At 35.3% G+C, this 27,658-nt stretch overlaps 2 protein-coding genes and 1 pseudogene across 3 annotated transcripts; 2 read left to right on the top strand and 1 right to left on the bottom strand.

Moving 5' to 3' along the window:
* Positions 1–2,969: 2,969 nt before the first annotated feature.
* Positions 2,970–15,581, bottom strand: LOC143547670 (callose synthase 3-like; annotated as a pseudogene). Its single transcript, XR_013137819.1, has 35 exons — positions 15,426–15,581; positions 15,214–15,307; positions 14,990–15,100; positions 14,796–14,912; positions 14,528–14,620; positions 13,986–14,077; positions 13,671–13,797; positions 13,196–13,333; positions 13,041–13,108; positions 12,871–12,967; positions 12,502–12,624; positions 12,229–12,346; positions 11,888–12,159; positions 11,734–11,786; positions 11,600–11,660; positions 11,321–11,402; positions 11,187–11,236; positions 11,024–11,110; positions 10,813–10,950; positions 10,625–10,719; positions 10,211–10,538; positions 10,010–10,133; positions 9,666–9,932; positions 9,363–9,514; positions 9,174–9,283; positions 6,428–6,553; positions 6,287–6,355; positions 5,846–6,183; positions 5,497–5,616; positions 5,295–5,413; positions 5,136–5,219; positions 3,730–4,945; positions 3,606–3,644; positions 3,326–3,505; positions 2,970–3,215 (listed from the first exon to the last, which is right to left on the bottom strand). The product of XR_013137819.1 is annotated as a callose synthase 3-like (transcript).
* A 6,067-nt stretch (positions 15,582–21,648) lies between these two features.
* On the top strand, positions 21,649–24,601 carry LOC143547364 (putative serine/threonine-protein kinase PBL7). The gene is made up of 4 exons (XM_077038834.1): positions 21,649–22,575; positions 23,116–23,262; positions 23,906–24,000; positions 24,190–24,601. Exons 1-4 carry the CDS (start codon positions 21,664–21,666, stop codon positions 24,584–24,586), a joined length of 1,551 nt encoding a protein of 516 aa, XP_076894949.1. The 5' UTR covers positions 21,649–21,663; the 3' UTR covers positions 24,587–24,601.
* Positions 24,602–24,665: 64 nt separating this feature from the next.
* Positions 24,666–25,839, top strand: LOC143547465 (F-box protein PP2-B10-like). Its single transcript, XM_077038906.1, has 3 exons — positions 24,666–24,864; positions 25,085–25,185; positions 25,603–25,839. The coding sequence occupies exons 1-3, from the start codon at positions 24,697–24,699 to the stop codon at positions 25,736–25,738; spliced, it is 405 nt and encodes a 134-aa protein (XP_076895021.1). The 5' UTR covers positions 24,666–24,696; the 3' UTR covers positions 25,739–25,839.
* Positions 25,840–27,658: the final 1,819 nt, after the last annotated feature.

Below are 27,658 nucleotides of genomic sequence, written 5' to 3'. Positions count from 1 at the left end.
TGTTTTAGTTCCGGTATCGTAACAAATGTGACAGTTGCCGACTGAATTCGCGTAAACTCACCATATTTTGTTTTAGTTCCAGGGCTGTAACGAACGTAACGAAAACTACCAAATGCCAAATTTGTTTTTTATTTTGTTCTAATTACCGTAACAAACGCGAAAGAGACCAACTAAATTTGCTTAGACTCGTCACCTCAACGCCTGAGATTGACAACGCTTACTTTTACCAATGCCCGAGTTTTACCAACCATCGCCACTCCATTGGTCAAACTCAATATTTATACTTTTTTTGTTTTAGTTCCGATATATAAAGCACATAATCGAAACCGAAGGAATTCACATCTTACCGTTTCAAACATCCGGGACCGACAACGCTTGGGTTTTACCAACGACTGAATTTTACCGAGGTGACAAACTAGTTTCAAACAATTGCCCTTTGTCGGTCGAGTCTAAACGAGCCAAACCGGTTTTTTACGCGTATCGAATTGGACTAAAAAACGGTACAACCGGTTGGTGAATAGTTTACTTGTAATTTCATATAAACGCAACTTTAATTCAAATTAAAAATAACCAAAACATATATGATTCAATAATAAAAATATAATCCAAAAGTTAATCTATAATAAAAAAAATAATACACAAGCACTCGATTTTCAAAAAGTAATCCAAAAGTTTGCTTGTTTCAATTCTATTCTCTAGACTAGAAGTAATTTTCTTTTAAAAAAATATAGGCAGCAAAATATAAAAATCTCTTGGGCGTAAAACTGATTTGCCGGTTTAAACTAGTATTTTAGAAACAAGCCGCCGGTTTGATGCTCTAGCAAACCGTCCAAAAATACTGGTTCAACAGATCGGTACAAACTGGTTTCCAAAACAAACACTGAGTGTATGTATTAATTCCACACAAGCTCAAGCCAAGCTCAGACTCGTTTAAGTTTTTTTCAAAATATATAAATAACTAAAATATGCGGTATTAATCATAACATATCTAAAATATTTAACTTGTTATTAATTCTATTGCCTATGTTAATTAATAATTATTACACAATTCAGAATAATATATATATATATGCATGCATGCATGCTTACGTACATAGATAAGTCACTTAGCCACATCAAGAATGGGAGCAATCTCCTTCACCAAAGACGAGGGCACCATTTCACTATCAAATATCGGTTCTACTCCGATATTACTTGTTGTCTGCAGCGACGATGGAGGGGGAGGTGGTGGTGGTTGTTTACTCTCATCTCCTGATGGTGGAGATGGTGGAAAAAAAATAATCCCAAGAAATGTTATCTGGTAGAGGTGGAGGCGGAGGTGGAGACGGTTGCGATGAACTGCTATCTCCATCTGCCGACGTCATTTTTTATATATTCGACAACAAATCAGTCGATACAGATAGATAATACGAAAAAGTCAACACAAATATATCGATTGTAGCTGTATGTTATGTTACGTTCGACTAAGGCTTTTCTTTCCTTGATATATATATATATATATATATATATTGGCATACGAATATGGGTAGGAGATTTCATGCATGCACTTTTCTTAGTAGTGAAGGTTTACAATTCCTTAATGATTAAGGCTTGTGCTTTTCCTTTGTGGTAGAAAGACATCTTTTTGGCACTTAGTAATGATAAAATATTTATTTCTTAGCAACCAGGTTATTTAGTTTAATACTAGTCAGATGCTCGAACGATGCAGCAGGTAATGATACTTAGCGGTTGTTAGCGAGCCAAGCCTAGCCAAGTCAAGGCTAGCTTGAGCTCAACTCAAACTTCATACCGAGCTTAAACTCAAATTCATCTTGATTATTTTAATTTTATATAATTTCAGTATTTTTAATCATATTTCTTAAAACATATAAGAAGAAAAAATTAAAGTTCAGGAATATTTGGATAAGCATGAGGGGCCAAAATTGTATTTCTTAAATTTTAAATTTGGATTTAGGGCTGTTACTTTTACCCGAAACCCGAAACCCAACCCGAAAAAACTCGTACCCGAACCGAAACTAACCCGTCCCGAAAAACCCGAACACTACTTGATTCTCACAACGTTAATTTAATTTGTATTTGATTCAAACTCATATCCATATATCCAGCCAAACTTCAAAATATCAAATATATCCTCAAAATCTAATCAAAATATCATACATATCCTTTTTACTTTTTTTTATTTAAAAGATTATAAAGTATTACTAATCTACCTTTAGTATCTCAAAACTTAAATAGTTTCTTATTTACTAACCTTGCAACTTTTTTACTACACCTGCAATTTACTAACCTTGCAACTTTCTTATTTATATGTTTTTCGTTTGTTTCACAGAATATATATATATATCTACAAGATGGTTTATCTTACCCTTTCTAGACGCAACTTCTGTTGCATAATTTAGTTAAAACAGTAAATCGTAAATTCATTATTGGATAACTTGCACGATAATGTTGGATATTTGAGCCTTATAAGTCATACCAACCAATATTCTGGATTTGTTTTTAGTTGTCTGAGTGATCATTAGAATCAAAACCTGATTTCACCACCACTTAATGCCCTTTTTTGTATCTATTGATGCACCCTGACGACAGGAGCGCGGTCAACTGCAAGCGGAGAGTGGACTTGCATTGCTAATTTTTAACTTTATGAATCAATTTTCACCTTTTAAGCAACCATTTTTTTTTAATATTTCACATATAGAAAACAAGAACCAAGAAACAGGCCTGATATTCTAGCATAAAGCTTAAACACTAATATTTTTAACACCTAAATATAACAAGAATAAGTGATTAAACCCCCTAAAGATAATCACTTTTAACATAGAGGTTGTAACCATGTTATTCAAATGTTTCAGAATGAATATACGATACGCACACTAAAATGACAACAATGATGTTTCTTTGGTGGTTACGATTTTTTTTACAATGCGAAATTTTCACTCAGAAACACAACATATGATGCTTTCTCTAGATTAGTCGTCCCTTCTTGATGAGCCTTTCCTATGCCCATTAAGAATTCTAGATATTTCAAAACCCCGGTTGTAATATTGGCCAAACAACATATGCATCTGGAATTCGGAAACAAAAGGAAATCGTGCAAAAAATGCAACCGGGGTGAACACAAGTAGGCCCATCACTATTTCATACCCACGAGCAACTGTCCTCACCGATCCCCATAATCCAGCCATCTGCACTACCGGTTTGCATGCTTGTGCAATCTGAAAATTAAGAAATACAAAGGGCATAACTGAACTGCACATAGGTAGGGCTCGACGCAATAGTAACTAGGTATATAGTAATATAGGTAAGAAAAAAATGTTTTACTGACCAATATTAAACCCCAGCCAGCTGGGATAAAGGCAAGAAAACACACAGATATGTCTTGCAGTGTCATCTGGGACAGTGCCTTCAGGATCATGAAAATAGTGACAAGCATAATGGCCCCTTTAATCAGCCCGAAAAGGAGTTGAAAATCTTCACTGCATCTCATCCGCACAAACCATAAAACCTGTAAGATGAGAAACCAAATATATAGAGTTCTTGATCATTACAGCTTATAAGTTATAACTTAAAATAAAAATATGACAAAAAGTTCCTAATCTCCTTACCTTTACCACCACGAAAATGCCAAATGATATGCCGTATACCTGTCATCAACAAATATTAGCAACATTGTTTCTATGTCACAACTCACGGAATGCGATATGTAAGGGAAAAGAGCAAAGCACATACCATGACACTCATCTCATGCTTTGTTGTCATATTTAAATGATAAACAAGCCAATAATGATAAATGAGAAAACGTGATGCTAACAGTATCTCTAGTACGAGACCGCGCTTTCCAGAGTAACGTAGGTGTTCTTGTTCCTCCTCCCACCATGATTCCCAACTATGCTCAGGGGGGACTCCAATACCACCCCGGTTGCTAATCCACTTATTCCAATCAGACCAATCGTCAACAATCTTTTGCCACTCAAAACCTGAAGGATTGAAGACAAACGGAGCAAATAGCCACGTAATGGCCATAAACCACATAGAGACAATGAGCAAGGTGTGTGAAACTGCTCCTTTATATGATTCACCAAATATTTGGTAAACGATAAGCAGATTCACAAGTTCAATTCCCTTCACGAAATGACTCCGTGAGTAAAGACGGTAGTTATCAGCAAACTCTGTATGAAACACAACAAACCCACGACCAGTTGCTCTGTACTTGGCCCCTCCATGTAGCAATGTCCTACCATAGAAGTGACTCATTGTTCCAAGCAAAAATGTAAAGACCATCGGTGCAAGATTTATTAGCATAATTATAAATTCACTTAGTGCAGTCATAAAACCTCTTTCTAAACCAATTTCCATCATCATAGGCAAGGCGAATAATAATCCAATTTGCACAAAAGCTTGCGAAGCAAAAACCGCTTGAAGAGATTGATTGCTTCGAATGGCTGGTTGGTTATTAAGCTCCTGTTCACGTCCACTGAGGACAAGATAAAGCCGCCCATAGAGAAACACGTACACAGTCGATACAGTTATCACAGTACTAAAGTACAAACCAATTGTAGCGAAGTAACATGATAACATCCTGAAAAAGTCAAAGTTGTGTCCAAGCCTATATAGGTCACGGCTAAGTGTCTGTTCCCCGTTTCCATTGGCTACTTTAGCCTCGTTCAGAAAGATTTGATTTAGACCAACATCCCTCCCTTTACCAACTTGTATGTATTCATGATGTGTGGCATTGCCTTCACGAAATGTAGAATTAAAAACCTGTAAAGAAACGGTAAGTTCATGAAAATAATCACAACACAAGGAACTCGACAACTCGAGTATGAAAATACCAGCATATATGCCCTGGCTAAGATTGATAATCTTGGAGGCTTTGCTCACACCACCTCTTGTAAGATGAAAAAGCCTATCAAAGACATCTGGATGACCATAATGAAAACGGACCCTACATGAATCAGCAAGTGTAATCAACTATTAATACACATATATTGTTGGGTCAATAGTAGAGTTACATATGGACAGTGGACTTATATATAGAGGATGATATTATACATGTATTTTTTTTATTATGATAATTACATAACTAGTCTAACAATATGCAACAAATGGGACCAACAATATGGTTTAGATCCTACTTCAAAAGGTTGGCGAGTAATCTCTGACCAATTGTTGAAAAGCATGTTTCTTGATTAGACATAAACCATGCAAGAGAAGAAACACTGCAATGAGAAAGTTAAATGATGATCTTCATGAACAAAAAGAAGAAACACGATATTTAATGACTAGTGCCATACCTTCCGGTAAAAATATGCTCCCTAAGTCCCAATATCGTGGGGTACCTCATATCATCATGTTTTTTAAGAAATTCCTGAAGCAAGTTCCTCATTTTTAAAGCCTCTTCCATGTAATTGTCCTGCAAGTGAATGTTTAATTGAAGTTAAGGACTACAGTGAAGCAGAATGACGTCCTTAAAAATAAAAGCAATTAACAACATACCTGGTTCATGTCTATAGTCTGCAAGGCCTCTCCACGTGTGAATATGATAGCATGATTCTGATTCTCAGCCTTTCCTTCTCCGAAAATTGCAGGTCCAGGTAATTTTATCTTATAAATGATCTGCAAAATGAGATCACATCAGTTGTCAAACCAATTAAAATTGCATTATTGCCTTCTATTTAATTAATAATTCTGAGACAAGATATTCCCTAACTATATCAAGTTGTAGCGAAATCATATTAAGAACTTCTCAATCATGCAAGTGGAGCAAGAGAAACTAAAACCATTTAACCAGCAGCTTAATTGTCAAAAAGAATCATTTTCATTATAAACGAATTCAAGTTTTTACCTGATCCAAGTTTTGCCCTGTCTCATAAGCGTTTGAATTTGGCATGGCTTTGACTAGAACAGAGTAATAAACTTTATGGTTAATCATTTTAATCGCATCTTTGCTAGGCTCCTCCACCTCATCAATGTAAGCAACACGAAGAGACGGGTACTCTGTCATTAGCCTTAAAACGTTTTGTGCACGAAGATCACCGGACCGCTTTTGAATGCCATATTGTTGGCATGAAACCACATATGTGAACTTCATATCAGCTATTGCTTGACACTGGGCCGACAATGACCTTTCACCCTTCATCTGATCCTTGTTCAGTTCAATCGCCTTGTAACCTTCCATCAGATCTGCTCAAACCCATAACAAAAGTAATAAGAACACCAAATCATCAACTGTTTATGTTAACTTGAAACTTCATTCATATTTCATAATATCATGATGGCTATGTACCTTCATCTTTAGCCATATCAAGGAATGCCTGAAGTTCCAGTGCTTTACGGTAATACATCATTCCCCTAACTGGCATAAATTAAAGAAGATTAGTAATTTAGTCAAGGTGCTTTGACTGAGTCAACTTGAGTCAAAATTTACCAGTTTTGGTCAGTGTGTGTCCTCTATATGAAGCCCAAAGACGTAATTGATCTTCCAATGCATCATTTCCTTTTAGTTCATCTTCATCGCAGCACTCCAGTCTCTCAAGGAAATTTTGCCACTCATCTGTAGGAAATTTTGCCACTCATCTGTAGGTCATATAATATCAACGCCCTGCTTGCGGTGCGCACATATAATGTATATATGTGTGAACCCTTGGGTGGGCAAAAGTAAAATTGCACTAATTTTGACGTTATTTTACTAATCACGTGAAAATAACGTTAAAAGTGGCGGAAGGTTAATCAGGCATCATGTGGTGACGTTGATAGCCGAAAGACAAGGGCACATGCACCAATCAGCCGGTGTCCCGATGATTGAGTGTTATGTGTCTTATGTCCAAGGCTTGATTCAAAACTACTATCGAGCCGGGGGTCTCACCGGAAGCAGCCTCTATATCCCTATGGGATAGAGGTAAGGCTGTCTACATCTTACCCTCCTCAGACCCTACCATAGCATTGCTATTGGTGGGATATACTGAGTACGATGATGATGATGATGATGATCTGTAGGTCATCTTATATTATTATTATATATATAGTATGACCTTCTTTTCAAACTCCTAAATTATTTATAAACTCTTAACAACCGACCACTTTTTTTTAAAAAAATATGCATTAGTATTATTTGAGTGTAGTTTTATCACTTATTATATGTATATTTACTATTACAAGTATGAAAATTAGTTTTTACACATATGTAAATTTGTTAATGCATATATCTAACTTGTTTATTTACACGTGTAAACTTGTGATTCCTATACGTAATCACAAATTTATATATATATTGATAGACAATACATTACATAGTACTTTACATTTATTAATACTAGGTGGTACTTGATTGTAATATTCTGTCCTATATATTATGACCTTGTAATTGATATTCATTCAATCAATAATACGTATTATTTTCTGTGGATTATTATGGTATCAAAGCCATTCCTTTAACCCTAAAAATTTCTGGCAGCCTCCCTAACCCTACTGCCGTCACAAAACAATCTTCCTCTTCCTTTGTTTTTCTGATTAAAACAACCACAGCAGCCACCTTACTCAATGGCGATGCTCTCCCCTTTTACCACAGCTGAGAAAACAGCCCACAACTCACATAAATTTGCCTTCAAATTAACTCCTACCAACTAATGGATTTTGGAAAGCAATGATCCACCCATTCTTAATCACCAACAATTTGTTCGGCTATGTTGAAGGTACAATTAAATGCCCACCACAGAAGACAGCAGCAACCACCGACACATCTTCTGTGGACAACCCTAGTTACCTGTATTGGATTGCTAATGATGCCCATGTACGCATGGTTATCATCTCCACGATCTCTGAATCATCTTTTCAACATGTTCAAGGCGAAACCTCTCGGGAATTATGGCTCTCGCTGGAGCGTGCTTACGCACCAAACAACTCCTCCAGGGAATATCTTAAAAACTCAGTTATTAAAAATCGAGATGAAAGGCGATGAAAGTCCAGCCTCTTACCTTAGCCGTGCACACGAGTATGCCACAGCTCTAGCCAATATTGGCGAACCATTCAAAGACAAGGACCTGACCATGTTAGCTATCTCCAGCCTTCGGGATGAATATAATGGTTTGAAAGCAACCCTAGTGGCCCGCTCACCGCCGGTCACCTTCAATGAACTGCATGGTTTAATTAATGACCATGATTACATGATTCAGCGTCATGCTCCACCTACACCTCAGGCTTTCATGGTTTCTACAACAGGTCCAACAAATCAGCCCGGCCCTTCCTCCACTGCTTTATTAACATCCTTGCAACAGCAGGCGGCTCAACTTGGGTACCAACTTAGCCCACTTATTTCTCAAAGTAATATTCAGCCTCAAGCGTTCTATTCAAATCGCTCCCAAAACAATTATCGTGGCAACCGTTGTGGAAATTCACGTGGAAACTCACGTGGTACAAATACCAGGAATCGTGATGATTCCCGTGGTTATGGTGGACAAAACTGCCACCCACAATTCGCTTGGGCATCCACTCAGAACACTGTTATGGTCACTGTGGCCAGTGTGGTATAAGTCACATACCTGCGCAATGTCCCAATCAGTCCGGTTCTTCCACTCGTGACTCGCCTCAGGCGAACTAGGCGAACTTTGCAGCCTTTTCTGAGAATAGATCAGCAACAGGCTCAACATGGTGCCCAGACACAGGGTCCAACAGCCATGTCACCCCTGACCTAACAAGTTTGGATAACTCTGAAACCTACCATGGTAACAACTCCCTTCATGTTGGCGACGGTAATCCTCTTCCTATTTTTCATGTCAGCTCTTCAAAATTCTATTCTCCTACCAAAACGTTTAATTTATCTAATATTCTTCACGTACCCGAAATTAAAAAGAATCTCTTATCTGTTCAACAGTTTTGCATGGATAATAACGTTTTCTTTGAATTTCACTCTTTTTATTTTGTTGTGAAACTCAGGATAATAACAGTTTTGCATGGATAATAACGTTTTCTTTCATAATAACGTTTTCTTTGAAGTTATGGGAAAGACTTATAGAGACTAGAATTAGACGGGAAACTCAGGTTACAGTGAACCAATTTGGTTTCATGCCTGGGCGGTCCACTACAGAGGCCATCCTATATTATTACACACACACACACACACACATATACGCATACAACACTAGTGCCATGTAAGCACCTGAAAGAATATGACAAACCTGGGAAAATCTTTTGCAAATAGAAGAGGATTGATACGCCATCCTCATTTGGGACTTCTAAATCATGCAATGAAAAGAGAACCTCCTCCGTGTAGTACGGGGTGAGTACACTGCCAAAATAAACACATTATCAACAAAACAAGGTATATTATAATGCTCTAAATGATTTAAAAGATTAATAAAACTTACGAGAAAGAAAGCACGTTGCGAACTTTGGGGGCCGAGGGCATGTCCATAAATAATGAATTGGAAAAGAATGATATTCGTCTTCTGGCTTCCAAATTTGAAGGCACGTCCATAGCAGATTCCTTCACTGTAAGCAATAAGTACAACCTATTGATCTGAAAAAAGAAACTATGTAAGAAGAATATACAAAATTTGTGGCATAGCTTGTTGCCCGTTTGCCTGCCACTTTATTGTAATCGTTTTGAGTTTAATGAGTAATATAATTTATCTCAAAAAAAATATTATTAATTTTTTCATTAAAATTACTTTCTCTTTCCAAGCTTCTGTGTCTGGAGTTGGGAATAAGATTGCTCCCGCAGGTTGGAATAACTGAATTTGTTCATCAACCTCGTCTCCTTGCCCATCATAACTATTAAAAAGAAACAATATACAAAGATAAGAATTGATATAAGTGAAATAGAAATGTACAGAAATATTTGCTTACTGGTCTTCAATGATGTCTCTTGTTACAACTTCATGCATATCCTGGAAAAGAATTACAACTTGATCCCGGTCCTCTGGCTTATTTGTTAGCTGTGAAAATAGCAAGCCGCATTGTATTAGCTTATTCTTACACTTAAAAGACTTTTAAAAGCTTATAATATACATACCAGGTATTTGATAAGCTTGACAACATGATCGTAGAGGATAGGTAGCGCACTCATTTTGAAATCTCTCACTAGATCACCATCTTCAATATGTTTGTCAACAACCTCAAATATATCATTGATAACCCTAAAAAGAAAAGGCGATTTGTGATTCCTTGTTTCATGATAGAAATTTGACCAAAAACAAAAATGAAGTAGACTTACTTCCTCTCACGACTACCCCGAACCAAAAACTTAATAATATTGCGAAACGAAGCGTAGCATTCACGAACAGCACAAGACATATAATTGTCATTCTCGATCCTCTTTTTCAACTCACGATCTTTTCCATTGCTGTCTTTAGCCATATCCAATGCAATAGGGATCTATTGAAGAATTTAGAAAACAATAAATTCATAAGCTTCTAGAAGCACAAATTCTCATAGTACCCTGTATTTACAAGCATACCATGCTAGCAAGCAGAAACGGAGGCCATTGAATTAACTTTAATTCTCGGTCAGCCCAATATGGAACAAGCAAGAGGTTCATTTCCCTGTAGGAACAATAAGCATTTCATTAAATAAAAATGATAGCCAAATGCTGAATTCAGCTTCTCTGAAACTATATATATGTTATTACCTATTATTGATAAGATCTTCCTCTCGGAAACTTGTGATGATTTTGTTCCATAACTGAGCAAATCTTGCAGCCTCTTTCCCCTCATGCAAGGGGATCTGAAACAATAATGAAAAGCATAGCCTCAATATACAACTAATATCATCAATTAAAATGTAATGAAATAATTTATTTTATAATCATAAACTTACAGCATCATAGTTGCGAGACAAGGTAGCTTTAAGTCCTTTCTTTTTCACTGTATCACTTTTCTCGGGTGGAATTAAGCAACCGTTAAAAGCACCAGGTAACGACTCAAAACGGGATCGCAACATTCCTAGGGTTCGAATCTGCAGCGAACATAATTTTTAGATCATAACTTATATTGGTGAGACGTCTTTTTTTCCAAATAGAAACACAAACCTCTCCGAGACGACGAAACGCCCCATAAACACCGCCAAATAATGTAGAGAAAATAGCATACCAGATTTGAGTATCCATAAAATACACCTGTATGCAGTACAAATGTAAGCTTAACATAAAGGCAAATGAAATATTCATCTATAAAGAGGATGTGTTATCCTACAAGAATAATTGGAGCCCAAAGCGCAACCACCACACCAATATTGTTCCTTGCTGCAAAACCCCGTAAGCCATTTCAGAAAACAAAAGCGTACTTGAATTTTGAGTTTTTCATATTTCATTTCATATCATTATTACCTTGAGGAAAGAACTCATGCCACGCATAAGTATTGATATGAACATTCATGATAGCTTTTGTAGGACCCACAAGTGGCTTTATCTGCAATGATAGTTTTACAATTGTCAATGATTATAAAATAGGTGTAAAGACTAAAACAGTGCAAAGACTAAAACATGCACCAAAAAATTGGCATTCGGACTAATACATTATAGCATAATGAAACATGCATAGTATGAGGAAAGAGTATCAAACATTATTACTATTAAGCAGTCTTGCAGTACAGGTGAAAACACTACCTCTAAATAGTAACTAAATGTCAGCTTTGTGATAATTAGCAGAGTCCAAAAGGTTGCGTACCTGAAATTTTAAATCAATAGTGGTCACAATGCGGCTCTCAAAAGTCAACAAATGATATAATAATTAATCTTACTTGAAAACGGATAATATGCTTTCACGCAATTCCGTCCCAACATATAGCTGAGGCTGTATATTTCATATGTTATGAACTCAGTATTTCTTTAAATAATAATGGAGCTGTGAACCTCAAAAAACAGATGAATGAAAGGGTTATCTAATGTCTGTACCCCAGACCACCACATCACGAGATTCAAAAATCTGTTGTCTGAACTCCCAAGGTAACGCCTTATGGATGGGAATAGAAACAACACAGCAGCAAACATGTTCGGTGACAAGTAGGCAATAACCGCCAGAATGAACAATGATAGGGAGTGTGAGCAAGTAACCATTAATATTACAACCCAGGTGGCAGCTGATACAGCATTCAAAAGGTATCTTAGCTTGACATTCAAGGCCATGTATTGTCTTGCCTTCCAATTCAGTGCCATGTCGAGAACAGCTGCAGAACAAATAAGTACACTTGCAGGGAATAGAGATAGCACTTTCTAAAGTCAAGAATTCAACATACCTTGACCAAGATTCAAAATCGAAGCTGTTATAAAGACACTTAGTACTTTCTTAAAAACATCATAATCAAATATAGTGGTCCAGTTTCCAGCACCATTCCAAGCAACAATAATCATAGCCTTAGAAAGAAACAAATTGTTACTAATGGTGCTCTTAGAGCAATGTGAGCTGACATGACAACTATGATCATTTGTAAATATACAAATACACACACACACAAATATATGAACAATAATGGTGGTAGTATACTGGTACCAAATACAATAAAACTCACCTGCAAGCACAATATATAGAAACTCCACATTCTGTCAAAGCTTCTGAAAATGTGCCAATATGATCGTATCTCAACAAAGTTGAGTTTCCCAACCCATGGATCTTTACCAGGTGGTTTATTATCCTGAATATCAGTCATCCAACATTACTCAGGTTACCACTAGCTTAAAAAACTGTTAAAACATGAATAGGTTTTCTCAGAAGCCTGAGTAAAAGGAAAAAAAAATAGATTCGTCAACAGTTATGGCCATGTGCTGGAATGACATACAAACTAGTTTTGATGCATTTTTTTGCAAATAAAGAAATAAACTGAACACGTAATTTATAAATATGTTCAATGCATGAATAAGGAATCACTGCTGTAGATTACCCTTTTTTTCTCAAACTTCAGTAGCTTCACAGGCTCGCAGCAGAAAAAATCAGCATCAACACGCATTGGCCAACCTATCTGGAAACAATCTGGCGACCTGAAATGTTCATGATTCCTTAATAAAATCAGTACATATATAATTTAAGCATCTAACTCACAAAAAATCATACCAGAAATACTCATTTAGATCATCATAATTTCTCCACTGAGAATGTTCTGATTTCCCTCTTTTATTCTCCTGCAGAACAGTTCCCATATAGAAAAAATTGGCCTAAACACACAAATTCTGAATTAATTTGAGACAGGTAACGTGAGTGAATGATACCATTTCTATCACTTGATAGATAGGAGAAACCACTTCCTTCAAGAAAGCTTCCTCATCTCCTCCATATGCTGGTTTCACATCCTCACCAGTCGTGGGACTGACATTTCCAGCTAAGATACCATGCAGTTCAAAAGCCATCTAGAAAATATAAGAAATGTGAAATTGTAAATCTCATTAATAGTGTCATTTCCAGGAAAAGCTATCAGTCTATGCATGTATAACCACTTAAAGGGAATGAAGATGAGAAATAATGATAGAAATAGAGTTTTCTGTTGGTAAGATTAACGGTCACATACAAAGTTTAGTTGCACTTGAAGGTAGAAAAACAGAATAAGCACTAAAAAAGGCAGCAGGACTTTACTTGTTAAAATAGTATAATGTACCAATATGAAATAAAGAAAATTTGACAAGAATGCAAATGTTGAGTTGGAAAAATATATATATATAAAAACATCTTTTAGCACAGGGAGCATACATGATGATAGATATAGCAAAGGCATTCAGGCATGAATCTCAAGTTTGCAGCCTCTCCCCAGATAAGACGATATAGGCCCGTATACAATAATTTGCGTTGTTGAACTTCTGGCTGTACTAGTGGTAACCTAGTGTTAGCACATTAGAAAAATTACATTAGTACAACAAGATGAAGCCTGCAATAGAAAAAGAAGTTTGCAAACCCTTAACAACAGAGAATGAACTTATACAGTCGGTATAGACAAACTAACTGAAGCTACACCCAATGTTAGTTTCCTACTTTCCATGATTTTTTAGGATGCATATGAAGCCTTACCAAAAACTACTTTTCTTGCCCAAAAATTTGCACCATTTCTTGTAGTTTTTGAGAAGTTTCTTCATCACTTCATCCAATGCCCGCTCATCCAACTAACAAAAAAGATAAGCAAAAGAAAGAAGCAAAATACTCAATCAAATTTTGCATATTATTTGTTCTCCCTTTCTCTATACCTCTATTCCTTTTTGTAGTTATCTGTATTTTATATACTTTTGGTTTATCTATGTTTAGGTCTTAAATTTAGAAACCAGATATGTTATTTAATTAAGTTTCACTTCCTAATCGTTTAAGATTTTAGGGAAACATGTACATCCTAGAAAGACATTATATACCAAAGACGCTTTCTGTTTATTCCTTACGAACCAAAGACAATCCAAAAGGTGTTCATGACTGCAACTTACCTGTTCTTAGCTTGTGTTACTATAGTTGTAAACACAATATCATGTTGCAACAAATTATTAATGTACTATATAACAGCTCTTTTGAAACACAGATATTTACTGCCTATTTTAGCTTCTATAGGAGGTTGATCTGTAACTGACCTTGGATTGCCGACAAGATTCTTGAATTTGGCGATTATGAGCATTTGCAAGCAACAAAATCAGGTGCTCTCTTTGATTTGCCATATTATCTTTCTGCAAATGTAAAGGTTAAATCAAAGGTCATGACGTAAAAACACAATTTCCTTCATTTAAAAAGAATTTAACATTATTCACATCTTAGCATGTGAACTTCAAGGAAAAAGCATATGTTGTTATTCTATAGTCGCACTTTCATTAAAAAAAAGCGTTGATGAAAAGCATTTATTACCTGAAACCCAAACGTAACTTGAAGCCAATCAAAAATGTCGTCTTGTTTTTTCCTCTTGTATTCCCTAGGCCATGGAAGGCCCCTTGTGTAACGAAGTGCACCAACAGCAACTTGAATCTACAAACCAAGAAAGCAACTTTTTAAAACGCTAGGAATGTACAGAAAAACAAGATTAGGTGGAAGTTCCAATACACCTCTGGGTATCTCATAATGGTCTGATTGGCACTATCAGGATCAAGAGGTAGTATATTGTATGGGAGATAGATCTCTGTCTTCTGTGCAACTTCATCATGTGTTTCCAGAATCTGACAATTAAATTCAACAATTCATAAGGAATATAATAGTGAAATCATAATAATTATGTGGAAAGATTCTTCCAATACAAGCAGAAATTTATTTATTTATTTTTTGCGCCCACCTCCTGGTCAACTTCCACTGATTGTGTTAGATTAACAGCCTTTAAAACCTCAAAAAGAACATTAGCAGTTTGGTACGCTTTGCTAAGCTGTGCACTGAACATATATATTTAAAAGTCAAGGACAGAAAAAAAAAGGGGGGGGGGGGGGGGGACAACATGCAAAAAGCAGCAAGAACATTGCATAGAACCACTTTGCATCTTAAGACACTAACCGGTCTGCCTTGTCAGCATTCTGCAAAGCTTCGATGTACTTTGAGTAGTAGTGTCGATAAAAGCTCTGTATTTCACGTGCGTCGCTTTTTTTCATCCTCCCGATCAAGGTCTCATTATCCTGATTAAAATGAAACATGATTATTCATTGATTGAAAAGCAAAATGACTCACATGCCACATCATCACATCAGTAAAGTTACTTCACAACAACCCAAAAAAGCATTGAGTACTCACTCTTTGAAGCCTCTGAAGAAGGGCAGTTTTGAATTGACGAACACCACGTCCACTAGAAATGGGGTCCAACCTATGAGCTTTCTCATATGCATAAAACCGACCTGCAGCAAAACCATCATCAGAAAAATAGAGCATGAAAAATGAAAAGCTCCACATAGCACAAGCCTGAACAAAGGACTATTGGCAATCAAGAACAAACAGTAAAGCAATTTGGGTTGATATAATTGAATGAAGAACACAAGTGGATTAATTAAATATGTCAATTAATCTTGGTGATGAACACTTTAACAGAAGTAACGTATATATACATGAAAATGGCGGTTGACTGCTATCCTATACACTTTAACAGTAATCATAACGACTCGTGTGTTAACGGCACTTAAAAAAGTGTTACCCGACATTAATAATAATCTAGCCTATAATTGCATAAGTTTAATAATACAAATAACAAATATAATTATAATAACCCTACTAAATGTTTAGGGGGTACTTGGGATTCCTTATTTTACCTCCTTATAACTTTTGTCAAAAGTTAATAAGACATAATATCTTGACTTGTTAACTTATCCTCTCACAACATAAGCAATCCCAAACAACTTATTAACTTTTCAAAAGGTTATGAAAATAAGCAATACCAAACACCCCTTTACAATAATCTATTAAGGACAGGGAAATATACGTGCCATAAGCATAAAAAACCATGCGTAACATAAATGACTTTCAACACTTTTTTTCCATAGTGTTCCATTGCTTAGTAATTCGGCAGTCAACAGCTGCATATGTGGTGTTTAGCATAACATCCAACGTAGTCACTGGCGAGCAATACACACGCCTAGACCTATGCTCGGGTAATGTGTGCCTTTGACTACCTAGATTTAACTTGACTATAGGCCAGCCTGAATAATGTCTGAATTTGTGTTATGTGTGAGTTGTTATTGATTCCAAAACCTATATGATCCTGTGTTAAATTTAATTAACTGTTATATATCTAGAATTGCCTAATTTATGATGGTTAAATATTGCCTAATTGGCTATTATAAGTATAAGTACGGGAGGAACAATAATAAAGCAGAAGCTTACAGAGATAAGCAACCCTAGGGTTACTCGGCTCAGCTTCATTAGCCACACGAAGAATCGGCGCAATCTCCACCAACGACGACGGCACCACTTCACTATCGAATACCGATTCTCCGAGACTCCCCGCCGCCTGCGTCCGTAAGATCCGCCGCGGCGGTGGCGGCTGTGACGGTGGCGGCGGCGGCGGTAGGAAGTCAGGTAGCGGTGGTGGCGGAGGCGGTAGCAGCTCTTCTTGCGGTGGTGGCGGGAAATAATAATCCCACGAACTACTAGTACTACTACTATTGGACGTCATTACTATTCAATTCAACGTATAATACGAATGTATTTGAATTTGATTCAAGCAAACCCTTGGATAAAGGGGGAAGCAGCAGCAAGCAAACGTACAGCTCATGTGATTGGAAACTGTATTTGTTGATTTTTAATTAATTTGAAAGAGATCGTTTCACAGTCACAGTGACAGTCACATTCACACACAAGTGCAAAATGCACCCCTACAAACTTGACTGGGTGTTGAGCTCGGGCTCGTTTAACTTACACATAGAGCTTAAACTTGACTTGTTTCGAGCTTAATTTTTAAAGCTTGAGCTCGTCTCGTGAGTAGATTCTCAAGCTCGGCTCGTTCACTAATTGGCAAATTTTTTATATAATTATATATATTTTTTCTATTATAATTTTATGTATAAAAAATATATTATTTAGTTACTTTTATTTATTTCTTCATAACGCTAACTATTAAATATATATTTTAAAAAATTATATAAATGACAGACTCGTTTAGGCTCGTGAGCCGGCTCGAGCTCGATAAATGAAGCTTAGACTCGGGCTCGATTATAAAACGAACTTACTTTTAAGCTCTAGCTCAGGCTTGGGCTCGATTAAGCTCGACTCGATCGAGCTTTTTAACGAGCCGATCTCGAGCAGCTCGGCTCGTTTGCACCCTTACCTACAAGTAAGCCTTTCGTTTGACCATTAAAAAATGATGTGGCCAAGAAGAAAGTCGTTTTTTCACACATAAACCTAAGAATAATAACTAGGTTTTAAGACCCTCCACGTTGTGACGAGACCATGAGACCAAACAAATATTAGACATAAAAACATTGAGCCACGCACACGAGTTAACTTACAAAAATTAGACCAAAACATAACACATAGAAAATAATAACTAAGTCAAAACGGTAAATAACGTAAAATGTAGAAAATAATAAATAAGTCCAAACGATAAAGTAGCATAAGAGGGGCCGGGGCACTAGTATGAGTAAGCTTTATAGTTAGTTTACCACATGGCAAACTCACCCCCTAACTATATGAGTAGTTTGCCAAATTACAATTTATGGCAAAGGTTTACCATGTGTTAAACTTTTGAAGAAATTAAAACACCCATTAATAATCAAACATTTCATCTTTTTTATTCATTCAAACATTTCACTGTTTTTATTCACTAAACCTTCACCATTTCTATTCACTCAAATCCTCAATTGCTAATTTCTAAGACATATACTCGGCCACACGATCATCTACAGGACGAGGGAAGAAAATCGCTATAACCCGCAAACGAGAAATTACGAAAAAATATAATTGTCCGAATGATCATCTAGTTTAGATGTTCATATTTTATTTATTTTTATTGATTTTGATCGTCATATTTTATTTTTCCGGATTTCAATTATGTAATATTTTTAATTTTAATGAAATTTTAATTTTAATGAAATTTTAATTTTAATTACATTTAATTGTTTTATTTATTTGTAAATTTTAACAAAAAAACAAAAAAAAGTTTTAGGGTACTTATGGATAGGTGTTTCCAGTTATTTTTTGGTTTGTGTGTACTTGAGGGTATAAATGAAATAACGGTGTATGATTGGCCAGTGAATAGATAGTATCCATGAGTGTTCCTTCCTCTCTAAGACATGAATTTGAAACTTTGAAAAAAAAATAATTAAAGAAACATAATAGTAATTGATAAGTTTTAGGGTACTTATGATTGTATGATGGATTGGATATGATACAGGCAGGTCGGTATTAGTTAAGTTTATTAGAGTTGTGATATTAAAAAAAACTAAATATGTAAATGCCCAAAAATCGACACACGTACACCTAACGATCGAATCAACACGAATTTGGACATATCGGTTAGGTTTGTTACATTACATGCACTAAACCTAAAAAAATAAATTAGTATGCGTCCGGAATAGTAGCGGCATACGTATAGCTTACGATACTAGAAAAACTAAAAATATATTTAGAATGACATTTATTTGGTAACTCAAAAATTATAAAGCAATTAAAAGTGGGGTGGCTTGGATGCAGAATTTGAGGTCAACCGTTCAATCTTTATAGAAGTAGCATAATTAGCCAAATTATTAAAAACTAAACTAACAATAACAAACTGTGAAAAGAAAGAGAAACTACGAGTACCACTGGACGTTAACCTTTGTAGTTCATTGAACAGATGATTGAAAACAAAAGTTTTCAACAAATAGGGATTGAACTCGTGCAATTAAAAAGCAGTTGCTTGAGTAATCAAAGGAAACCACCGCCAAACCAACATTTTACAACTGATTTTATCTTGAAATTATTTCACTTAAACAATAGTTGGAATCAGAAAAGTGATTTGCGACACCGACATGTTGATTTTTATCTATAGTATATAATATGTGGCGTTGTTATTAGAGGAGTTTGTTGTTAAGTTTACTTTATGTTTTTTTATCATTGTCAAGGACAGTGGCTATTTTCTTTAATTAAATATAATCGAAGTTTATATTTAATTACTTAAACGGGTCAACTCATTTTTTTAAAACGGGTCATATTGTTTAACAACCCAAACTCAGCCCGTGTTTTAAACGGGTAATGTTAGTCAACCCAAAAACTGGTTTTTTTTCTTTTTGCTAGGTCCTAGTCGTGTCTTGGGTCATGTCTACGATTGTCGCCCTCAATCATTACACGTTCTCGTTACTTTAATGATTTTTATTTTTAAAAATTTACGTTTTTAGTTATGAACTTTAATAAACTTATCAGTTTAGTATAGTTTATATATTTATTTTAAAACTTTTATTTCTCTTATGCCTTAAAATCTTTTTTATTTAATTTTTAACTAATTAAGTTTTTATAATAAAGCTAATTTTTAACTTTAAACATGTTTAGTTAGCCATGCAATTTACTTGCTTTTACTGCCATCTAGATTAAACCATAGAACATATACATTATCGTCGGTTCTTAAAACACCATTTCTAAGCGGGGGCTTCGATGCTAGTTACAAACAAAATGAAATTCATTTATTGATAATAGTAAAGTGTCATTTTTATCCATGAGGTTTGGTCAGCTAGACGACTAGACAGCTAAGCAACTTTAGTACAAATATTTAATTTTTTTACAGTTGAACCCTTGAAGTTTCTGAATCTTGCCATTTTCGTCTATTTCACTAACCCCTTTACCTATTTGGATGAAAGTTATTAATTTTTAAGCGTTAAGTTACGAGTATTTCCGTCCTTTCACCTATTTTGATGAAAGTAGCATTTGTGATCAAACCTCACTGACGATTTTATAAGATAAATATTTCATATTTAACCATCTCAAAATATTTTATTATTAAATAACTTATAAAGTGTCTACTTTTTCTTTTTTTTACTAAAATATAAAATAGCTTATTTAGCTACTTTTGAGTAGTGTTTTACCTTTTGTGTTTTGATGATTTGTTTAAGTTTTTATTATAATATATTTTACTTTTTTTCCTTTTATATAAATCAAGCGTTTATATTTAAAAAAAATATCAAATATTATAATTATTAAAAAAATTCGCTTTAGATGTTTAAATTAAAAAATGAATATAGTTTATAATCTCCGAATCTATGTATTTCTTAACTCTTTCTTTTTCATTTTAACTAACTTTCGAGTTGTGATGATTTCTTTTACACTTTCATTCAAACCTTTTACTTTTTGTCTTTTTATTTAAATAAAATTTTATATAAATGTAAAGAAATAAAAAAATTATAATTTATAAAATTTTCAAAATTCGCTCTAGAAACTCAAATTTAATGGATTTTAAACCTAACAGCGAACTTTAAAAGATCTTATAAATTATGAATGTTTTTTAGTTCTTCTCATTATATATATAAATATTTTAAAACAAATAAAATTTTATTTAAAAAGCAAAAAAAAAGGTAATAGATAATGAAAACTTGGACAAATAAGCCACACCCAAAACTTAGTAAAATAAGAAAAATAAACTAGATATAAATAGCTAAATAAGCAATTTTATATTTTTAGTAAAAAAAAGTAAATAGTATAGACATTTTATAATTTACTATTAATAAAATTTATTAACATTGTTAAATATAAAAAAACCATCTTATAAAATCATACTAGAGGTTTGATAATAATAGTCACTTTCATCAAAATAAAAAAAAACAAAAATATCAAGACTCAACATTACAAATTTAACAATGTTAGTGAAATGAACAAAAATAACAAGATTAAAATAAAAAAAAAAAACAAAAATATCAAGACTCAACATTACAAATTTAACAATGTTAGTGAAATGAACAAAAATAACAAGATTAGAAAACCAAGTGCTACAATAAAATAATTTTTTATAAGTAGACAAAGATCACACTTCACTCTATTGAGAAATACATTCATCTTCATCTAAAGTCAACTCCCAACTTTACTCATCACCACTGCCTCTTCACCTCAAGTCAAAAGGTTCATCAATTTTTTGTTTTTGTTGTTTTGAGTTTAATTTGTTTGGTTCAAAGTCTTTATCAATAGCTTTGGGTTTCTGTTTCTGCTTCATAGCTTAAGGTTTATGACTCTAATTTAGGTTCTCAAGTGTTGACTTATGAACAGTAACCCAGATTTTGCTCATTAATAATTTGATATTAATCAGTCAAGATTTTGCTTATAAATTAATAACTTGGTCCACATAATAATGCCTTTCCTGGGAGAGTTTGATCACCTCAAGATCAACCTTCAAGATGTTGAATCGGCCACCGACAACTTTGGTCAAGACAAGGTAATCGGCCGAGGCGGGTTTGGGCCGGTGTACAAGGGAGAACTCCCTCTCCCAAATGGCCGAAAAACGGTTGCTTTTAAACGGTTGGACCGTCGGCTTGGGCAAGGAAACCCCGAGTTTTACAAGGAAATAATGATGCTTTCGAAATACAAACATGAAAATTTGGTGTCTTTAATGCATTATTGTATTGAGGGCGATGAAATGATCCTTGTGTACGAGTATGCGCCTCGTGGCAGCCTTGACCGTTATGTGAGTGATGCGAATCTCACATGGAGTCAACGGTTAAAGATATGTGTCGGGGTTGCCCGTGCGATAAACTTTTTACATGATCCCGCTGAGACGCACCAAAGGCTTATTCATAGAGACATCAAAAGTTCAAACATTCTTCTTGATGAGAAATGGACCCCTAAAGTTTCTGACTTTGGGTTGTCAAAGGCGGGCCCGGCTAACCAGCCGCACACGTATGTGTTCTCCAATGCAGTAGGTACGCCGGGGTATTGTGATCCGTTGTATTTTGAGACGGGGTTTTTGTCAAAAGAGTCCGACGTATACTCTTTTGGTGTGGTTTTGTTTGAATTGATGTGTGGGAGATTGTGCTTTGAATATCAAAACGGTCGTTTAATTGAAATTTTTGTTAACAAGTGGAGAAAATGCTATGAGGAGAAAAGATTAGATGAAATTATCTTTAGTGAGATAAAAGAAGAAATGCAGTCGGGTTCATTGAGTACATTTTCACGCATTGCTTATCGGTGTATCAGTAAGGCTCGTGAAGAACGGCCCACGATGGCTGAGGTCATGAAAGAACTTGAGACTGCACTTGAACAACAAGTAAGTTTTGCTCTTACATGTTTGAATTTAATTTTTGAGTAAACTGTGGTTTTCGTCCCTGTGGTTCGTCCAAATACGTGGTTTTAGTCCAATAGTTTTAAATCTGCAATTTCCGTCCCAGTGGTTTCATTTCACTTGCAATTAAACCTGAGACCACTAACCTCGTTAAGTCTGGTCGTTAAACCCATCAGCATGTCCCTCACGTGAGGGCCAGTTTTGTCTTTTTTCTCCCTAAATAAACCCCAACCCTAATTCGCAAACCCCTTCTTGTGAGGGGCTGAGGCGTATTTGCGGAAAAAAGGACAAAATTGCCCCTCATGTGAGAGGCACCCTGATGGGTTTAACGATAAGACTTAACAGGGTTAGTGGGGTCGGGTTTAATTGCAAATGAAATGAAACCACATGAACGAAAATCACAGATTTAAAACTATTGGACTAAAACCGCAGATTTGGACAAACCACACGGACGAAAACCGCAGTTTACTCTTAATTTCTTAGTATGTCATTACTATTCAACTAAAAGGAGGTGATGCTTTGTAGGAGATTTACAAGAATCTTGTAAAGAAAGCAAATTTAGAAGAAATGATCAAGCTTGCAAATCAAGCGAAAGCTCCTTTATCATATGGATCTCATGAACAACTTTTTAGGCTTCTCTTGGACGGGATCTTCGTGAATGATGGCACAACGGTAATTAGCTTTTTCTGTCGCGTGCTTGTGTTTTTTATTTATTCCTTCTTATTATGAGACCGATTATGTGGTTCATATTATTGGTGTATATTTAGGAGTAGGTTTAGTGGGCATGCGAGTTAGTCGTTTAAAAAAAGAAGAGTAAACTGCGGTTTGGTCCCTTTGGTTTGTCCGAATCTACGGTTTTAGTCCAACAGTTTTAAATCTGCGATTTTCGTCCCTCTGGTTTTATTTCACTTGCAATTAAACCTGACACCACTAATCCCGTTAAGCGTGGTCGTTAAACCCATCAGTTTTGCCCCTCACGTGAGGGGCATTTTTGTCCTTTTTCTCCCCAAATAAACCCCAACCCTAATTCGCAAGGCCCTTTGCATGAGGGTCTGAGAATGAGTTTAACGACCATACTTAACGGGGTTAGTGGGGTCGGGTTTAATTGCAAGTGAAATGAAACCACAGGGACGAAAATTGCAGATTTAAAACTATGGGATTAAAACCGCAAATTTGGACAAACCACATCGATGAAAACCACAGTTTACACAAAAAAGAATCTAATAATAAAATATTTAATTTCCTGCTTATAATCTTATATCTTCTTTTTCTTCAAGTTCTGCTAATATAAGAATTGAATATCGTTACTCGACAGTGGCTTTCATTAAACAAGAATGGTGAAATTTGTGAAATGGTATCTGCAACAAAATGTGTATCGTGGGGTGTACGTGATGTTGCCGATGATTCAAGGTTAGTAGCTTCATTATTCACTTTTTTCGGTATCTTCCAATGGATTTTGCGCTTCGTACATTTTTAGACATAAAAGATCATACTTACAACATTGATTTTTTTTATTATATATTTGGAACACAAAAGCCGAATAATGATTGAAAGAATAAATTACAGTTCGGATACTGTCATCGGTTGTATTTTGTGCAGGTTCTCAAATGCCGTGACGTGTACTTACAACGGTTTCAAAGTAAAAGTGTTCACTAGATTCTTGACACCACATGTCACATACACCATAAATATCGTCTTCAAAATTAACTTCGAGAACTCTAAAATCCAAAACGGTATCGGGACATGCGTATCTTGCTCGTATAAATTGGATGATGACACAGACTATTTATATTCAAGCAATGCAAATATGAGGGAGGATAGATGGCTAGTTATACCATTGTATCAATTTACTAGCAATCAAAAAACACATCATTTTAACATTACGATATTCCCGTTGCTTCTGAATTGGAATAGCACTCGGTGTTCTATCGAAGGCGTTGAATTTCGGCCCGTGGAGAATGTAAGTTCACATTTATTAACTTTTGGAACTTTTTAAGATTTCTGATATTGTTGAAAGAACTCATTTTACTATGTTTATTATGGTGAATATTATTAATGGGTAAAAACACTTTATAGGAGACACATGAAGATCTAGAGCAGAAGTATATGAAGAACATGCAATCGACATTAAATTCGCCCGTCAATTGGGAGCAAAAAATGCCGGCTGACTATGCAGAATTAATCAGGTGGTCACCTAATAATATACAACCGTCAACGAAGAAAGAACTATACGCTATTCTTCGCAAAGGGTTCCTCATTGACAATGGTCAAAAGGTATCTTCACACGCATGTATTTGCGTGTATATGTGTATGCATGCGTATGTCATTGTATATACTTGATATATTACACCTTGTATTTAAAAGGATTTAAAAGTATGGGACACATGAAGCAATTAGTTTGAAGTTTCATAAGATGTGGTTTTGGAGGTTTAATTATTACAAAAGATATCAACTTTAGAATTACTAACATCATTTAATTTGTATCAATGAATAGTGGCTTTCTATTAGCAAAAGCATGAAGAAGCGTTTTATGATACCCGCAACAGAATTTTTGCCGAAGGAGAAATGGATATGGAAGTCTTTACCAGAATCAAGGTTCCGTCTCTTTCTTTACTGAAACTAGGTTAAAAACCCGTGTGTTACACGAATAAATATAATATTCGAGTAATCATTAATGATTAGTTAAATGGAAGATTTAGTCATTAAAAACCCTTATAATAATGTTTTTTTTAAGATTTGGTATCAATCTGAATTATTTGTCCTCAGCCTTTTTACCAAAAAAGAAAAAACAAAAAAAAATCTGAATTATTTGTCATTTAATTGGAGAAAAAAAAAAGATAAAAAAATATACTTGTCATATAATTTGAAAAAAAATATAAAAAATATTTTTGTCATTTAATTGGAAAAAAAGAGAAGGGAAAACGTGCTAAATAGGTGCCACGTGTTACCCAATATACTCTTTTATTAGAGTAGATAGATAGACGTTCTTTTCTACTACTTTTCTTTTTGCAGATTTAAATGGGTGGCGGAATCTCGTGACATAGATGAGTTTACAGTTGCTTTTGAAATCAAATCAAAACTGTTGTCACCACAAACAGCCTATTCATGTCATCTTATATACAAACCACCCGAAAACCAATCTCGTTGATCGAGGGTCCAATAGCATTGTTTAACCAAAGTTTGCATTTTCCGCGGTCTATTTATTTAATCATTCCTCGTATTGCGATTATTGGAGATCAAGGTTCTCGCGAGGGAGTTATTCGTTCTCACAAAGTAAAAGGTCATCCAAAAGTAAGGAAAGATGGTTGGATGGAAGTTGAATTGTGGGAAGGCAGAACTGATACCATTGGAACTATTGGAGCAGACTTTACCTTAAATGGTATGGACATTGATGGTGAATATAACTTTGTTGGTCTTGTTATACAAGGAATCGAACTTAGGCCGTTGTAATATGTAAACATCGTTATGTTCTTTTTTTTGCGGTCTTTTAGTTCGGTCCCATTCAACAGTTATCTTGCTTGTGCATCCATTGTAGTGTGTTGGGATTGTTCATCCGCTTGTTTTAAAGTGTTTTACTCTAAAACTAGAGTTTTACCCGGCGCATTACATCGGGGCAGATAGGTAAACCATGACAGTGGTAAAACCCAAGTGTTGTTAGTCCCAAACGTTGTAGCAGCCGACACAAGTCCGGCTGGTTTTGGTTACGTGCGTTATTGCACCGGAGCTAAAAAAAATAAGATAAAAAAATTATAAAAACTGAGGTGGACCAATGGGGTAGCGTCGGTCGGTGAAACTCGAGCGTAGGTAAAACCTGACCGTCGTCGATCCCGGGCATTGAATCTACGAAAATTCGGTTGGTTTTCGTCATGTTTGTTACGGTACCAAAACAAAAAAAAATATCTTTTGCTCGGTTCTATTCGTTACGGTATTAGAACTAAAACAAAGCACGTTGAGTTTGCGCGAATTCGATCGGTTTTCGTCATGTTTGTTGCGATACCAGAACTAAAAAAAATGATATTCGGTCAGTTTTGCACCGTTCATTATGAACCATCACTAAAACAAAAATCCAAAACAAAAACAAAACAAAAGGTTGTGTATAGTTCTGTGGGCGTCCACAAGTTTAAGGTCACCCATTGTGGCCAACTCCAAACAGAGATTTTGCAGGTTTCTTTGATTCGGTTGATAACAGTTACATCAAGCATAATATCATAGTGATTGACAGTAACATAAGCTTCAACACTATAATGACATTGACAAAAAAAATCAAAATATTATCCACAATTCCATGTTACCAAGGGTCGAACCCGGGTGATGACCTAGAAACAAACATATAATAATAAAATGACGTTGACAAAAAATTCTAAATATTATCCACAATTCCATGTTACCAAGGGTCGAACCCGGGTGATGCCTAGAAACAAACATATAATAACCACCCTTCCAATACTTCATTTATGTTTGCTTTGGAAAACTATGTTTTATATACTAAAAATAAAACTTTATCAAATACAAGTTGTGGCACCAACTTTCTACTTTACTCTATATAGATAATAAGCGGGTTCTAGATATAGACGTACTTCCTTTTTTAGCATCGATGGGGATTCGCTTGGTCAGTTCGTAAACATATTCTTATTTGCATCAACTCATGGGCCTGATGTAATGATGTCCAGCGACTAGGGGTGTAAACGAGCCGAGCTGCTCGCGAGCTACTCGAGATCAGCTCGTTAAAAAGCTCAATCGAACCGAGCTTAATCGAGCCCGAGCTCAAGCCTGAAAAATAAGCTCGCTTAATAAACGAGCCCCAGCCCAAGCTTCACTTATCGAGCTCGAGCCGGCTCGCAAGCCTAAACGAGTCTGCCATTTATATAATTTTTTAAAAAATATATTTAATAGTTACTAAGTAATATATATAATGTTATGAAAAACAAATAAAAATAACTAAAAATAATATATACTATTTTATACATAAAATTATAATAGAAAAAATGTATAAAAATAAATATAATTATATACAAAATAATTGATAAATAGTAAACGAGCCAAGCCCAAGCCGAGCTTGAGTTTCAAA

Source organism: Bidens hawaiensis, unplaced genomic scaffold, assembly GCF_021521415.1.
Source record: "Bidens hawaiensis isolate Kalapana, Puna unplaced genomic scaffold, B.hawaiensis_p1.1 tig00000055_1, whole genome shotgun sequence".
Classification (NCBI taxonomy): Eukaryota; Viridiplantae; Streptophyta; class Magnoliopsida; order Asterales; family Asteraceae; genus Bidens; species Bidens hawaiensis.
This window is presented reverse-complemented; position numbering and strand designations above follow the sequence as displayed.